At 37.9% G+C, this 15,504-nt stretch overlaps 1 protein-coding gene across 2 annotated transcripts in view; it reads left to right on the forward strand.

The window, feature by feature from the left end:
* The window catches only part of HOOK3 (hook microtubule tethering protein 3), a 73,222-nt gene that overhangs the window by 27,738 nt on the left and 29,980 nt on the right, over positions 1–15,504 (forward strand). For both annotated transcript variants that reach the window (XM_020801383.3, XM_072991955.2), the window contains 7 exons: positions 1,075–1,207; positions 4,490–4,557; positions 6,672–6,734; positions 9,608–9,691; positions 11,271–11,434; positions 11,523–11,663; positions 13,168–13,369. In XM_020801383.3, coding sequence (XP_020657042.3) covers positions 1,075–1,207; positions 4,490–4,557; positions 6,672–6,734; positions 9,608–9,691; positions 11,271–11,434; positions 11,523–11,663; positions 13,168–13,369 — 855 coding nt within the window. The remainder of the gene's footprint in view (positions 1–1,074; positions 1,208–4,489; positions 4,558–6,671; positions 6,735–9,607; positions 9,692–11,270; positions 11,435–11,522; positions 11,664–13,167; positions 13,370–15,504) is intronic.

A 15,504-nucleotide genomic window follows, 5' to 3' on the forward strand; every position in this document is an offset into this window, starting at 1 on the left:
CCTGTGTTACATCAGCTGCATTGGCTGTTGATCCACTTCTGGATACAATTCAAAGTGTTGGTTCTAACCTATAAAGCCCTAAACAGCTTGGGTCCAAGCTATTTCAAGGACTATGTCTCCATTTATGAGCCTGCCCAGAGATTAAGATCATCAGGAGAGGCACTTCTCTGGGTCCCACCACCTTTATACGTACATCTGGTGAGGACATGGGAGAAGGCATTCTCTGTCACTGCTCCCAGACTCTGGAACTCCCTCCCACAGGAGGCCAGACTGGCCCCATCTCTGCTGTCCTTCTACAAGCAAAAAACTTTCCCATCAGGCAAGCTTTCCCTGACTTAGTGGGCTTTTTGAATGGACTGTTGTGTGCTACTGCTTCTAATGTGTTTTGGTGTTTGCTGTTTTTCAGTGTGGTACTGTCCGCCCCTCTAGACAGAGTCTACTCAGGGCTGCTTACAAGCAGTTATAAAACATCATTAAAAGTAATATTTGTATACTTACTGCTTTTAGCTTTAAATGTCGTCTTTTGATATAAGCTACATTGGGTCATTTTAAAGGAAAAAGACAGGGTAAACATATTTTAATAAATAAAATAAATTTCACCCCAGGCCTTTATCTGAGATATAAACTCCATCTTTGGATGTCAAATGTGGGGAAGACATCATTTTCTGAGCTCTCATGAGTGAAGAAGTGAGAGAGAAATTAGCAGGTATCCTTGCAGCTGCATGGTAGAGTGGATTGCAGAGTAAAATCTGCAGGCAAGGGATGGGTGTACCCCTGTTTTCTTATTAGGATTAACACCACACCCTATTGTTCAGTTGCAGTTGCTTGGTGGACTTAGGTCTACTGCTGAACATGTGACCCTCCTCAGCAACTCCTGTCATCCCAACCATAGAGTGTGTTGACTGGGAATGATGGGAGGTAGAGCCAAACAATATCTAGAGGATTATACATTTCCTGTTATTTTACTACTTTGCTCTTGAGAGTGCAGAACATCTCAAACATTGGAAAAGGGCTCTCAATCTACTAAATACAATGTCTGCTTGTTGATATCATTGTATTTTTGCCTTTTCACAGATTTTGGGGCAGCAAATCAATGATTTCATCCTTCCTGATGTCAACCTGATTGGGGAGCATTCAGATGCTGCTGAACTTGGAAGAATGCTTCAGCTTATTCTAGGTTGTGCAGTCAACTGTGAGCAAAAACAAGGCAAGTTCCATTTGAATTGAAGGAGAATTCAACCTACATTTAAAGGGTTTTTTGTGTTGAACACAGAAAACTTTTTTTTAGTGTTTTGAGTTAAGCATGTTGTCTGAAGAAACAGACATCCTGTTTAGCTGCATGTGTCCCTGGGAGACCAGCAAAAGTTTAGCAGTGATGTGTATATATCAGAGATTGTTGGATAGCTTGGTAGGTTATGACCTTTACCATATTGAAAACTGCCTTATTTATTTTTAGGCTATATGTTTTAAATACATGAGAAAAATAAGAGGAAACTAGAACAGTATTGCATGGCAGATCAGTGTTTTGATATCCACTTCTATCTGTTTTCCAAATTATGTATGCCGCAACAGCTGTGGAAGTCCTGAGAGCTTTTCTGGGGAAAGTGAGGGACTGGATGTGGGTATATAAACTGAGGCTTAAGGTCGACAAAGATGTGGTCGCTAGGAGGTCCAACCTGGGATTGGAAGTACCACTTACAGTATGTGAGATGGAGGTGTGCTCCTTGTGAAAAGTCAAGCTCTTTGGGAATGCTTTGGTTCCAGTTTGATATTGAAGAAGCAGTGCTCCCATGAATCCCTTTGCCCAGTTTTACCTCTGGTAACAGCTGTGTCCCTTTCTAGTGAAGGTGGATGTGGACACAACATCCCTTGCTATTATCTCCTCATCTGTCAATAACTGTAACACACTATGTGGGATTGCTGGCAAAAAAATGCTTAAAATTTACAGCTGTTCCAAAATATGACAACCAGACTCCAAAAATGTAACACAAGTTATTGAAAGCATTTCTAAGATTTTTGGTTTGTGCCCAGTGCAAAGTGCTTTTTTAAAAACAAAAATCTTAACAAAGCCCTGGAGTCAGAAAATCTTGAGGTTGTCCTTACTCCCATGTCAACCACCCCAGATCTTAAGATTTTTTCACCTGACGTTTAGTATGCATCCTGTGCCCGGAGAGATGCTTAGGCTGCTAGCATTTTCCAGTATTATGGAAAATATTTTTAACCAGTCTGTTACAGCCATTAAAATTGACTTCACATAATATATTGCATTCCCTCATGTGAAACACACATCTAGGTTATGTAGTAATGAACTTAATTTTTTTTAGTGGTCATTTCTAAGAATCCTGGTGCTGATTTATGGTTGCATAAGGAAAATTGTATAGGCCTTTATGGCAAATTGGTGCTCATTAATGAGGTGCTGGTTGTATTCCTGGGTGCCTGCCCAACAGCATCCCAGAATGGAATTCTGGCCAGTTCATATTTTATTTATTTATTTATTTATTTATTTACAGTGCAGTGGTGCCTCGCTTAACGAGCGCACCGTATAACGATGAATTCGCATAGCGATCCGTTTTTTGGGATCGCTAATGCGAAGGCATACCGACGGTCGCAGTGGGCAAAACTCGCTTTGCGAAGATTGGTAAGCGTTTCGCTTACCGATCTTCGCATTGCAACGTCGGGGGATCAGCTGTTTGGCGGTTCCAAAATGGCCGCTGGGTGACCCAAAATGGCCACGCGCAGCGTTTTCGCGCCCTGCCCTCACTTACCAAGGGCACGAAAATGGCTGCCGCTATGGAGGAACATTGCTGAACGGTGAGTTTTGTGCCCAGTGGGTTTCCCCATTCCATTTAGCGATGTTTCCCCATAGCGAAGGTTAATCCGGAACGGATTAAGCTCGCTATGCGGGGCACCACTGTATTTTTAGCTGCACCATTACCAGTGCCTTCTGGGCGGCATACAACATTAAAATTTAAAAACATTAAAAAGACAATATAAAATATCTTATATTAAAATAATTCTTAAAACATTAATATTAACTTTAATATTAATTTAATTTAATTTAATATTAATATTAATTTAATATTAATTAATTAATGTTAATTAATATTAACATTAATATTAACATTAATATTAACTCTTGATTTTTTCTTACTTTTCCTTTTTATTTTACTGCTGTTCTTGTTTGATTATTATGTATTTGTCTATGTTTTATTATTTGATTTTATATTTGGAAGCCGCCTAGAGTGGTCCGGTGGGCCAGATAGGCGGGGTATAAATTAAATAAATAAATAAATAAACATTAATATTAATAAGTCCTGCTGCTCATGTGACCAGCTAGAGAATACTGTTTAATTAAAATGCTGGCTAAACAGAAAGGTCTTTGCCTGGCGCCGAAAAGCCAAAAATGTTGGAGCCAGGCGGATCTCTCTAGGAGAGACCTTCAGAAGGGCCTCCTGGCCTGATCTTAGAGGACGGGGCAGGCTCATATGGAAGAAGGCGGTCCTTTAGATAACCAGGGCTTTATAGTCAATATATTTTTAATTGATATATTTCTTATTGCTGTAGAAGTGGTTTTCCAGATAACTAGAGAAAGCATTATGAATTCATTTATCCTTGCCCACAGTATACATATTTATTTAATTTATATGCTGCCCACACTACCCAAAAGTCTCTGGGCAGCTTACAAAAATCTGAATGCAATAAAAAGATAAAACAATTAAAATATGATTAAAAATATAAAAGCAACTTTATCAAGAACAAACAAGGCTGTATCTTCAGTAGCAAAAGGTTCCCATTCTTCTGTTTAATGTTTGCATTTGTCAAATTACTAATGCTGAGTGAGGAGTAATGTCATAGTTAAGTCATAGGGACATTTCCTTTCTGTGTAGGAATAATCCTTTTACATATCCTTTGCTTTGTTTACAATTCAAAACACAAGTCAACTTTTCTTAGGAAAGAGAAAAAAAGTTTTGACTCTGCTGGAATTATAGAGCTACAGTGGTGCCTCGGATAGCGAGGTTAATCCATTCCGGATTAACCTTCGCTATAGCGAAACATCGCTGAACGGATTAAAAAAACCCATTGGAACGCATTAAACATCGTTTAATGCGTTCCAAATGGGCTGAAAACTCACAGTTCAGCGATGTTCCGGGATGGCCGGCAGCCATTTTTGCGCCCTCCCCTCGCTTAACGAGGGCGCGAAAATGCTGCGTGCGGCCATTTCGGGACTTCCGGCGGTCATTTTGTCCGCCGAACAGCTGATCGTCGGGCTTCGTTTTGCGAAGATCAGTAAGCGAAACGCTTGCCGATCTTCGCAAAGCGAGTTTCGCCCTATCTAAACAACGTTGAGCGATTGCATTAGCGATCCCAAAAAAGGGATCACTATGCGATTTCGTCGTTGTACGGTGCGCTCGTTAAGCGAGGCACCACTGTATTTAGTCTTTTGATTGTTATAAATACTATTTAACATGCCAACATTGCTCTCTTGCAGAGTATATCCAGACCATCATGCTGATGGAAGAGTCCGTTCAGCATGTTGTCATGACAGCTATTCAGGAGGTAAGAAGTTGGGTTAAAGGTATATTAAAGTTAGAGAACATAAATCACAGCTGTTTCTTTCAGTTAAGCAGAAAGAAACAATTCACAGAATAAGTGAAACTTGGTGATACCCCGTATTTGTTGTCCTCCTATAGGCAAACTCACATTTTCTAATGTAGATTAAATGTTTAATCAATAATTCCACTTTTCTTTAAATCTAGAAGACTGAAACTTCTGGATATTGATACTAAGTTCCCTTTTTGTCTTTCCTTCCCTGTGGCTCCTATAACATTTTAGAACTACTGGTGGGGAGGCTGTGTTGTTGAGATCAATAAGTTGAGTGTTGTTCGGCTTTGGTGATCCCAAGTCCCAGATCTTATTATTAACACCTTAATTAATTTAGGAAAGAGTGACTTCTTATGATTGATCCTGTCAAGAAGGGAGAAGATATTAAGGTGTAGTGAAACATTACAGCTTTGTATTTTGTGTTGTAAGAATGATTGATATAAAGTTCACTACCAGAGAAAGATTTGAATGTTTTATGTTAAATACTAATGTGAATGCTTCCAATCTGAATGGTATTTAAACTAAAGACTTACTTTAATTACAGTGCTTTAGAATAGTATTTCTCCAGGAATTTAGAAGTAGTTTGAAAAGGAATTTTGTTTCGTCAGTTGGCTGCAACAAACTGGTTGTTCTCTCTGCTGCTAGAAAAAAGAACAGATTCTAGAGATTCTAGAACGTTTTATTGTAGCTGAGGCATTCCTTTCCTGGAGGCTGATAGATATGGAAAAACAGTTGTCATGCAGCACTGCAGTTGATATATTGCCATGTTATCCATCCTTTCCTTCTCCCACCATTTTGCAATGTTTAATTAGAAGCAAGTTTCTCTTGGCAAAGGTCCTTTCTTATACCAGGTGAAATCCTCCTGTTTGCAAACTGCATCTTTGTTAATTGTTTTCTGTTGCTTTCTGCTGGTAAAGACTTATAAATAGCTTCCAATTTATACCTTTTAATTTATATCTCTGAGTTGGATTTCATTGCAAAAAATCACTTCAAACCTGGTCTGGAAAAAAACAACAGGATTAAGGTGGAAGGCACATCAACAGTCATCTAGTGTAATCCCTTTCAGTGCAAAAAGTCTGCCACTACAACAGTGCTGTATAGCAGTCATTTTATAGAATGATTATGCATATGATCTTTGAATAAGCTATGATTGCTGCCATATCTAGAGGGAATCCACTGATACTCAGTAGGGTGTAGTGAATAGAGTGATGAACTAGGACTCTGAAGACCAGGGTTCGAATCCCTATTCAGCCATGGAAACTCACTGGAGGTGTGAATCTGGTAAAACCACTCCTTAAAATTGTGTGTGTGTGTGTGTGTGTGAAAGAGAGAGAGACTTCACCATAACACATGCTCTGTTTGAACTCTGCACCTGATTCTTAGGTGCAAAATCAAATATAAAAATGTGCAAACATTTTGCACAAATAACACAAATAACATTTATTTATTGTCCTTGTTGTTTCAATTTTCCTTCATACATGAACCCAGTATCTTTTTATACATGTGTTATTGGATGTGTGTACCCATTCACCAGTGTATGTTCGTAAGTTGTCTGGATGTGTTTCACAGCACCAGCTGACAATCAGGCTATTTCAGAATTTTAGAACCATCCCTAAGTTAACTATCCTACCTCCAAGGATCATCCTTAGTAATCAGCACATTGGATAGGCTCTGGATTGTGTATGCAGCTTCAGGCTATGAAGATTCAAGTTTGATAAACAAAACAAAATCTTGAACATTCAATTCTGTAATGAAAATTATATATGTATATAACTTTGGCATAAGTGGGGTACTGAAAAACGATGTTGAAACTTAAGAAGCATGTTCAAGTTCTTTTTTACAATAATGGAGATAATACCTCACCTTCATCCTTCAAAGAAAATTATGCAAAATATTAACTAGTGGAATCAATAGTAAATGTAAGTTACTTTCTTGATTATTCACCTCTGATTTATATTTATATATTTACAGACTCGCCCAAAGCTTCCTTGTGTTTTAGATTGCCATATTTCTTAAACGAATACAAATAAACCTTTTGCTTTTTCTAATCCAGTGTAATCTAATTGCAGTTGATGAGTAAAGAATCTCCAGTCTCTGCTGGAAATGATGCTTACGTTGATCTTGACCGTCAGGTATCTAACAGCATATTTTTTTCTTCCTTTAATTAGTGGAGCTCAATGTGCAAACTTCCTGACATATTGTAAATTAACTGTAGCTTTCTTTTTCTTTTTCATTCCCCCCATTTTTTTCTTTTTAGTTTGCATTTTCTTGTTTGAATCTGTAAAAATCTTTAGAGAAACTTCAAATTAAGCAGCAAACATGCCTGAGTACAGCTGCAACATTCTTATCAATATACCGTATTTCCCTGAAAATAAGACCTAACCTGAAAATAAGCCCTAGTATGATTTTTCAGGTTGCTCATAATATAAGCCCTACCCCAAAAATAAGCCCTAGTTAAGTGAAACCCCACCCTCCACCATTGTGCAGCAATCAAAAGAAGATGAAATAACTGCATTTGAATAAATGTAGATTGTTATACATGAAAAAAAACATCCCCTGAAAATAAACCCTACTGCGTTTTTTGGAGCAAAAATTAAGATTAATTTTTTAAAAATTAAAAAAAAAACACCCTGTCTTATTTTCGGGGAAACTCTGTATTAGTTATTAATAAACTCAAAAAGGGTCAGAAGTTAAGGGTTAATAAAAAAAGTTAATGTTTGTGAGATACCACACATTTTCTTGACAGCCTTTCCAAAAGGTGCAGTATTTGGGTGATTTAAATTTATTTTCCAGATATGGTCAAACTTTTTGCAACATATTCCCTTTCCCAGTTTTAAGAACTGATAAAAAAAGACAAAAGTGGGGTATATATGCTGTACAATTAAAATAACATTTTTAAAGAAGTAATTTTTATGCCAACCAAATAAGATTGTTTACTCCATTGCTTGAGCTTTCTTTGTCAAAAGAATTTATGCCTTTTGTTAAGCTATCAAGCAAATGTTTCAACAAATATGTTTCTCATAAAATGGCTGCAGTGCTGTTCACACAACTACACACACATAGTACTGATGATGCCACTTTTACCCAGGCATAGTTGCATGAACAACGTATCAGCCAACATATGTAAAGATAAGTTTTCTTTACTTAGCCAACAACAATTTTATTGTTTCTGACAAAAGACGTTTACAATATGTGATATAAGAAAAAATTCCCAGTTTAAAAACAAGTGATTATAATGACTCATTGAGATGCTTATCACCAGTCAAATCATAACACCCTCCAAAACAAGCATACTCTGGTTTCTCTTCAAATCATATAAGTAAATGGAAGATCCTTGTTATGAAAAAATGCAGTCTGTTTTGCCTAATAAATATGTTTATGCAGAACTGAATAAAATACCGTATTTTTCGCACCATAAGACGCACTTTCCCCCCACAAAACAGGGGGGGTGGAAAGTCTATGCGTCTTATGGAGCGAAGAAACCATATTATATTTTCCTGTTTTCTTCTCCTAAAAAATTGGTGCGTCTTATGGAAAGGTGCGTCTTATGGAGCGAAAAATACGGTAATCTAGTTTGGCATAATTTAATAGTAAACTAATATGGAGGGTAGTTTTGTAACTATTTCTGTGATATAACTGTGGCATAATTCTGTCTCAAGATTACAAATACTCTTTCATACTAAAAAAGAATGGAGCCCCAATAGTGCGGGGCTTCATTTACTAAAGGAGAGAATAAGCAGAAATAGTTGGATGCCAAAATGTGTTTGGAATGCCCTTGCATTTTTCAAAATTGTAATTTGTTCAACATGACATAAATATTTCCTGGTGGCCAAAATCCTGTTGCTTAGCATAGCAAATTGCACTAGAGTAGGTGCATTGAGTCAATGGAGATTTGGTGAGTCAACTTCTTCATAAGATCCATTGATTCAAATGGGCCCACTTTAACTGTAATTAACTGTGTTAAAGTCAGCCTATTTGAATCAATGGAACTTGCAGAGGAGTTGACTCACCACATTCCATTTATTCATTGGGCCTGCTCTAGTACAAGTTTTACTACATTGAGCACCAAGATTTTGGCCACTACATCACTAGTCTTCCAGATACCATGTTTCATTCCCAAATCATCATTGCTAATATCGGAGAAGTATTATAAAGAAGGATGTACTCATCATAACTGTGATGAATGTTAGTCATTTTAAATAAATGTTGAGACCATTCTGGGTTTTATCTGGGGTTATCTTGTAGTTTGTTCGTGTACAATGTGCTTTTCATGCACAACATTCACATTCAGATGTTTGGAAAGATCTTTCCCTCATCACTAGAGTTGGAGTAGAGCATACTGGTGTAGTGGGCTAATTTGAGCTAGAAAAAAGCAGTTGCCTGTGCCTCTAAACAAGCAAGTGCAGGTCCCCCTCCCCGTGGGAATAGAAGCATAGAACTATGGAATGGATCTTCGGAGGTTTAACCTTTGTCATTATTCCTTGTGTTTCCAGTTCCCAGTCTTTTGTGTCATATGCAAAAAAAGATTTTAAATGGACACAATTCATTCCTCACATTTATAAAGAAAAGTGGTTTTGAAAAAGTTTAAACATTGTGTGCAGTATTCTCCCTGGAATGCATAGTGTGTGTAATTTATATTTCTTATTCATCTAAAACTTCCTATTGAACCATGGGAGTAATTGACCTTTTAAATGAAGTAACTATAATCATAGGCTTTGGTACTGCAATCTGAAGAAATCATTTGTTTATGAGTAAAGGGATCAGGTGCACCTAGGTAGTTTCATTTTCATTCAACTTGTTGTGGTCCTTAGATCAAAAATACTGTAGTTTGCTGCTGCACCAACAGAAATTTTGCAAGTACAGTACTTTGTCAAAGTGTACTATATTTCCATGTGCATTTTTTTACTTGTGCATATAAATGATTTCTTTGGATCAGAGCCCTGGAAAAATGATTGCATTAAATTGTTTTCAGTAAAGGAAAATTAATTGTATTTTGAAAACATAGTTGAAGAAAACAACAGAAGAATTGAATGAAGCCTTAGCAACCAAAGAAGAAATTGCTCAGAGATGCCATGAACTAGATATGCAGGTAAGAAAGCTGTTTGAACAGTAAGAAGTATGATTTGGAGTTCAGCCCTCTAAATATCAGACACAACTTGAGGACTTTCTGAAATTCATGATGGAAACTACTCACTCTTTTTGAAGTACAGCACATTTCAAAAAGCTGCCATTAAACAGTAATGGTTCAGGCAGAATGCCAAATCCCTGCAAGTTTATACGTTTGAAAAGGGAGCATACAGAGGATCTCGAGGCTTCATTGTATCTGAATTTAGTGTGTGTAAGATTGGTTTGTCTGTACTTAAAATATATTCATTGCTGTATATTTTGGTTCATCTAGATTTGTATTGGTTGCAGTTGCTTTTCTTATTAACACATACGTGTATTTAAGCAAAGTTCATCTACAGTGGTGCCTCACTTGACAAGGATAATTCGTTCCGTTCAAATGGCTGTTAAGCGAAATCCTCGCCAAGCGAAATTTAAAAACCCATTGAAATGCATTGAAAACCGGTTCAATGCGTTCCAATGGGCGAAATACCTGCTCGTTTTGCGAAGATCCTCCATAGGGCGGCCATTTTCCGGTGCCTGTAAAGTGAGGAATCTGTCCTAAAGCACAACGGGGAGCCATTTTGCACAGCGGGCGGCCATTTTAGAGCTGTCGATCAGCTGTTTTAAAATCATTGTCTAGCGAAAAATCAGTTCCCGAAGCAGGGAGCCGATCATTGTTAAGCGATTTCCCCCATAGGAACATCGTTTTGCAATTACAATAGCAATTGCAAAAACTTCATCGTAAAGTGGTTTCATCGTTTAACAAGGTAATCGTTAAGCTAGGCACCACTGTACAGTGGTGCCTCGCATAACGAGCGCACCGTTTAACGACGAATTCGCATAGCGATCTGTTTTTTTGGGATCGCTAATGCGATTGCATACCGATGCTTTCTATGACCGAAAATCGCTTTGCGATGATCGGTAAGCGTTTCGCTTACCGATTTTCGCATAGCGATTTTTTAAAACAGCTGATCGGCAGTTCCAAAATGGCCGCTGGATGCCCAAAACGGCCACGTGCAGCGTTTTCACACCCTGGCCTTGCTTACCGAGGGCGCGAAAATGGCGGCCGGATGGGGAAACATCAGAGAACAGTGAGTTTTGGGCCCCATTGGAATGGGTTTTTCTGTTCCGTATAGCGATGTTTCCTGATAGCGACGGTTAATCCGGAACGGATTAACCTCGCTATGCGGGGCACCACTGTATATTCTTCCTGTCTATGTAGGACTGTAGAGCAAACAAAAGAAATCAAGTGACTGAAATTCTGTTTGTTCTAATTTAATTTAGAACTTCTGCTTTGGTTCTTTTAAAATGTATTTGCGGGATCAATGTATTTTCTTTGCTGTACATTAGCTGAAGTCCTTTTGCATAAGGTACACCTTCATGATCTCATCAGGAAGGGCAGTGTTTTTGGACAGGACTGTTGAAATTTGTGGAGGAGAAACCAGAAGTGTTTTATTCCCCAAAAATCACTGCAGCTAGTGACATCATCAACTTTATATGGTGCAAATATGACAACAGAATTTTAGCATAGTCTAGTATTACTGTTGCATTTTTGGTAACAGGTTGCTGCACTGCAAGAGGAGAAAAGCAGCTTGCTAGCGGAGAACCAGGTCTTGATGGAGCGTTTGAATCAATCTGATTCCATAGAGGATCCAAACAGCCCAGCAGGACGTAGACATTTACAGCTACAGACACAGTTGGAACAGCTTCAAGAAGAAACTTTCAGGTAAGTATTGTATGAGAGAGTGAAATACTTAATTGTACAAGACCGGGAAGCTGCTGTTTTTAAAATCTGTTCTGTTATTCTTTCGTAGGTTAGAGGCAGCAAAAGATGATTACCGAATTCGTTGTGAAGAGCTAGAAAAGGAGATTGTAGAACTGCGGCAGCAAAATGAAGAATTAACAAATCTGGCTGAAGAAGCTCAGTCTCTGAAGGATGAAATGGATGTGCTAAGGTAAAACAGTTACTGGGTGTGATTACTGAGGTGTAGTCATTATTGCTGATACAGATTTCAACTGCATCTCTCACTTTATAGTTCTGTGTCTTTTATTTTGTTGCAATAATAATAAATGTCACAGAATATTAGTTTTTAATTTACTGTAAAAATGCTTGCTAAGGATGTGATTTCATCAATTAAACAGTTCTTTAAAACGTAACTTAAAGAAACAGAACTGACAGTATGTTAGATATGGCTTAATTTAAAATGAAAATACAGTGATTACTTCCTGAACCCTGCCTCTGAAGATTGATTGGAAAGTAGAGTCATTACAAAATATAGTGAAACATTTATTTGTAGATCAGGGTTTAGAGAAAGTAGCTGCCCAATTTTTAATTCTGTTTCTGTGGCTACTTCCAACAGAATCTGAAATGTTAGGTTTTTACCTTTTGAAAGCCTTAAGTGGCATGAGAACATAGGATCTAGTAGAACAAGGACTCTCTCATGAATCTATTCAGCTCAGACTCTAGCCTTCTGAACATCTGATAAAAGGCAGGTAGGTGCTCAAAGGTAGTTGGGAACCATTTCAGTTAGTAGGCCTCAGTCCTGCAGTTCTCTCTCCAGAGAGGTTGTCCTGATCAGTATTTGTCATTCGTGAAGCAACAAGTAAAAAGGCTTTTGCTTATTTGCTATAGATGTGGTTTTATATTATTCTGGAGTAGGAATGGATTAATTTCCCTCTTGTTTTATTCAAGACATTCACATTTTACAAGAAAAAGTTAATTTCACACAGTTTGTGCTCTAGCCTACATAGCAAAAGAAATTATGGCAATTGCATGCATTTTTGTATACAAGCTTTCTTGCAAGAACTTTCTCCTATTATGGTACCTACCTACCTACCTACCTACCTACCTACCTACCTACCTACCTACCTACCTACCTACCTATTTATTTATTTATTTATTTATTTATTTATTTATTTATTTATTTATTTATTTATTTATTTATTTATTTATTTATTTATTTATTTATTTATTTATTTAACTTACATGCCGCCCACACAATCCAAAGGTCTCTTGAATACCAGTACCTCTAATGTTCACATTAGAAAACTAGCGTGATATTTGGAAAAGTAGGAAAATTGAAAGGATAGTTTTCCTGTTCACATAGTAGGTTGGGAAGTCTGACTCAGAGCCTCATTGCGCAGTGGTTAAATTTCAGTACTGCAGTGAAGACTCTGCTCACAACCTGAGTTCAGTCCCAACGGGTTCAGGTAGCCGTCTCGAGGTTGATTCATCTCTCCATCCTTCTGAAGTCTGTAAATTGAGTACCCAGCTCACTGAAAAGGGGCAATGTGTAACCTGCATAAATAAATTGTAAACGACCCAGAGAGTGCTTGAAGCACTTTCGGGTGGTATAGAAGTAGTGCACTTCGCTTTCCTTTTGCAGTATAAACGAGTTTCTAGCTCTGAGGAGTAAGTAATGTTCTAAATAAATTACTGTAATGTCTTCCTTCCTTCAGGCATTCCTCTGACAAAGTGGCTAAATTAGAAAGCCAGGTTGACTCGTACAAAAAGAAACTTGAAGATCTTGGAGATCTACGGAGACAAGTGAAACTCCTGGAGGAGAAGAATACAATGTACATGCAGAACACTGTAAGCTTAGAAGAAGAGTTGAGGAAAGCCAATGCAGCCCGCAGTCAACTGGAAACATACAAGAGACAGGTGAGATCAGAAGTGAAAGGATTTAGAGCCACTGGATAAAATACAGGAGGCCCATTGAATCAGTGGAAATTTTGTGAGCTGTTACCTATATACATGTGTTCCACTGATTTAATGGGACTACTCTAGTTCTGGCTTACTATTGCATTTCAGCCACTGGGTCTTTCATCACTTCCAGATCATAGTTTTCATTTTGCAGTTCTGAAGGTTCCTTGACGAACAAATGGACAGAGATTCCTCTTGGATAGCTATGAACCAAAAAGATAGACATCTAAAAACACTTCCCCAAATATTTTTATTCTGGTGTATAGTAAAAACAAGTGTGAGGTAATAAAAGGATCACAACCAAAGAAAAAATGACTGCAGAACATATAACCTAAATAGGTGTAAAATGGTAAAGTTTTTTTCAGAGCAAATGATTATATTTGCCATATCCTTGTAATTACTATATGAAAATGGTTTGTCTGTACTTATGAGTAGTTGGAATACCCATTAATAGTTTAAATACTATAAGGGACTTGTGAATAGTAAATGAATTTTACTTCATTTTAGAGATGTCTGTTAAACAGAGGTGGTACAAGGGCTTCTGCTATGTGAGGTGGGAAGTAAAGCACTTTCTCCCCCACCTTACATAGGGCCACAGTTGCAGCTTTCTCGGCTTTCACTCCCATCACATGCGGAACTGTCCGCAGCCCCGCATCCTACCCAAAGAAGCCTTGACCTTGCTCCTCCAATCCACCTTTATACAATTGGGCTCCAACAACACTAGCCAGTTACTGGTTTAAGTTTAAGTAGGTGACATGTCAAAATTATTGCCTATAGAACAGTTGGTGCAAGTTGTATAGAGGAGTGAGTTGGGTGCCTGACTGTGGAGCCAGAGGTCGAGAATTAGGTTCCCCACTGTGCCTCCTAAGAGAAGAACTGGTCTGTGTAGCTTTGGGCAAGCTGGTCAGTTCTACAGAGCCCTCAACGTGATGACATGTAAATATTATTATAGGACCTTGGCAGCCATGTCTTAATGAAAATCCTAGCCAGCCTCAGTGGAGCCAAACACAGCAGCAGGGACTGGCCAAGCCTGCTTTTGGCAAAATGTGAGAGAATGGTAGCAGTCGTGTTGTAGTGGCTTCGCCACCTCTCCTGTTCTGCCACCTGAGGTGGCCATCTCAGGCTGTTCAGTGTTAGGGCTATAGAGGGTTAAAACAGTTTCTCTATAGCTCAGAAAATCTAATTAAGGCATTTTAGCTCAGCATTGAATTTCTTTCTTTAAAAATTATAGTCCACTTTTTATTGGAGATTATCAGTTGTTTAATTAACAGTATAATTTTATGTATCTTCTTGAAACTCTGTTCCTATGATCACATTTGGATATGTTTTTCATAATTACTTAGAAACCTTACCCCACCCCCTGTGTCCCAGGAAAGTAGCAATTCAGTAACCAAAAATTAAATGAAGTAGTTCCTTTACAAATGAATACTTGTAAATCCAGTACTGGAATGCATTTTTTAAGATATCAAAGAGTTAAGAGTGAATGCAATATAACGTCCATTTCCTCTCTTCTCCAAAGCACCCCAGAAACTTAGGTCATATTCTAAAATGTTGCAAGTTATATTTTTGTATGTAGCCTCATTATTTGCTGCCATACCAGACATATAATTTTTTTATTACTCTGGGTAACCAGAGCCTGTCTTACCTGTTGGGATAGGACTAAATGAATGTTGTGATTTGTTTTCTAATTATCAGGTGTAAAAGCAAGTTAAAGAGTGTATCCGCACTGCAGGGTTCTAGTCTAATTCTGCTTTATTTGATATGGCTCTGTCTTCTGGAATTCTGAAATCTGTCCTTTGGTGAATTACAGAATTCTCTTTGTGTAATTCACCAGGATGGGCTGGAACTCTCTAAGAGAGAATTCTAAGTACCACACTAAACTTTAGTTCTCAGCATTCGTAGCGTGAACCTGGAATCAAACAGTTGTGACTGTGTAATGTAAATACATTCATAGTCTAAAAAGTGGCTGAAATCCTGTTGTACAGTTTCACATGTGCAGTGGTGATGACCTCTGGGTAGTGTGGGCGGCATATAAATCAATCAATCAATCAATCAATCAATCAATCAATCAATCATCATCAGCAACAAATTGG

Source organism: Pogona vitticeps, chromosome 2 (genome assembly GCF_051106095.1).
Source record: "Pogona vitticeps strain Pit_001003342236 chromosome 2, PviZW2.1, whole genome shotgun sequence".
NCBI classification, from domain to species: Eukaryota; Metazoa; Chordata; class Lepidosauria; order Squamata; family Agamidae; genus Pogona; species Pogona vitticeps.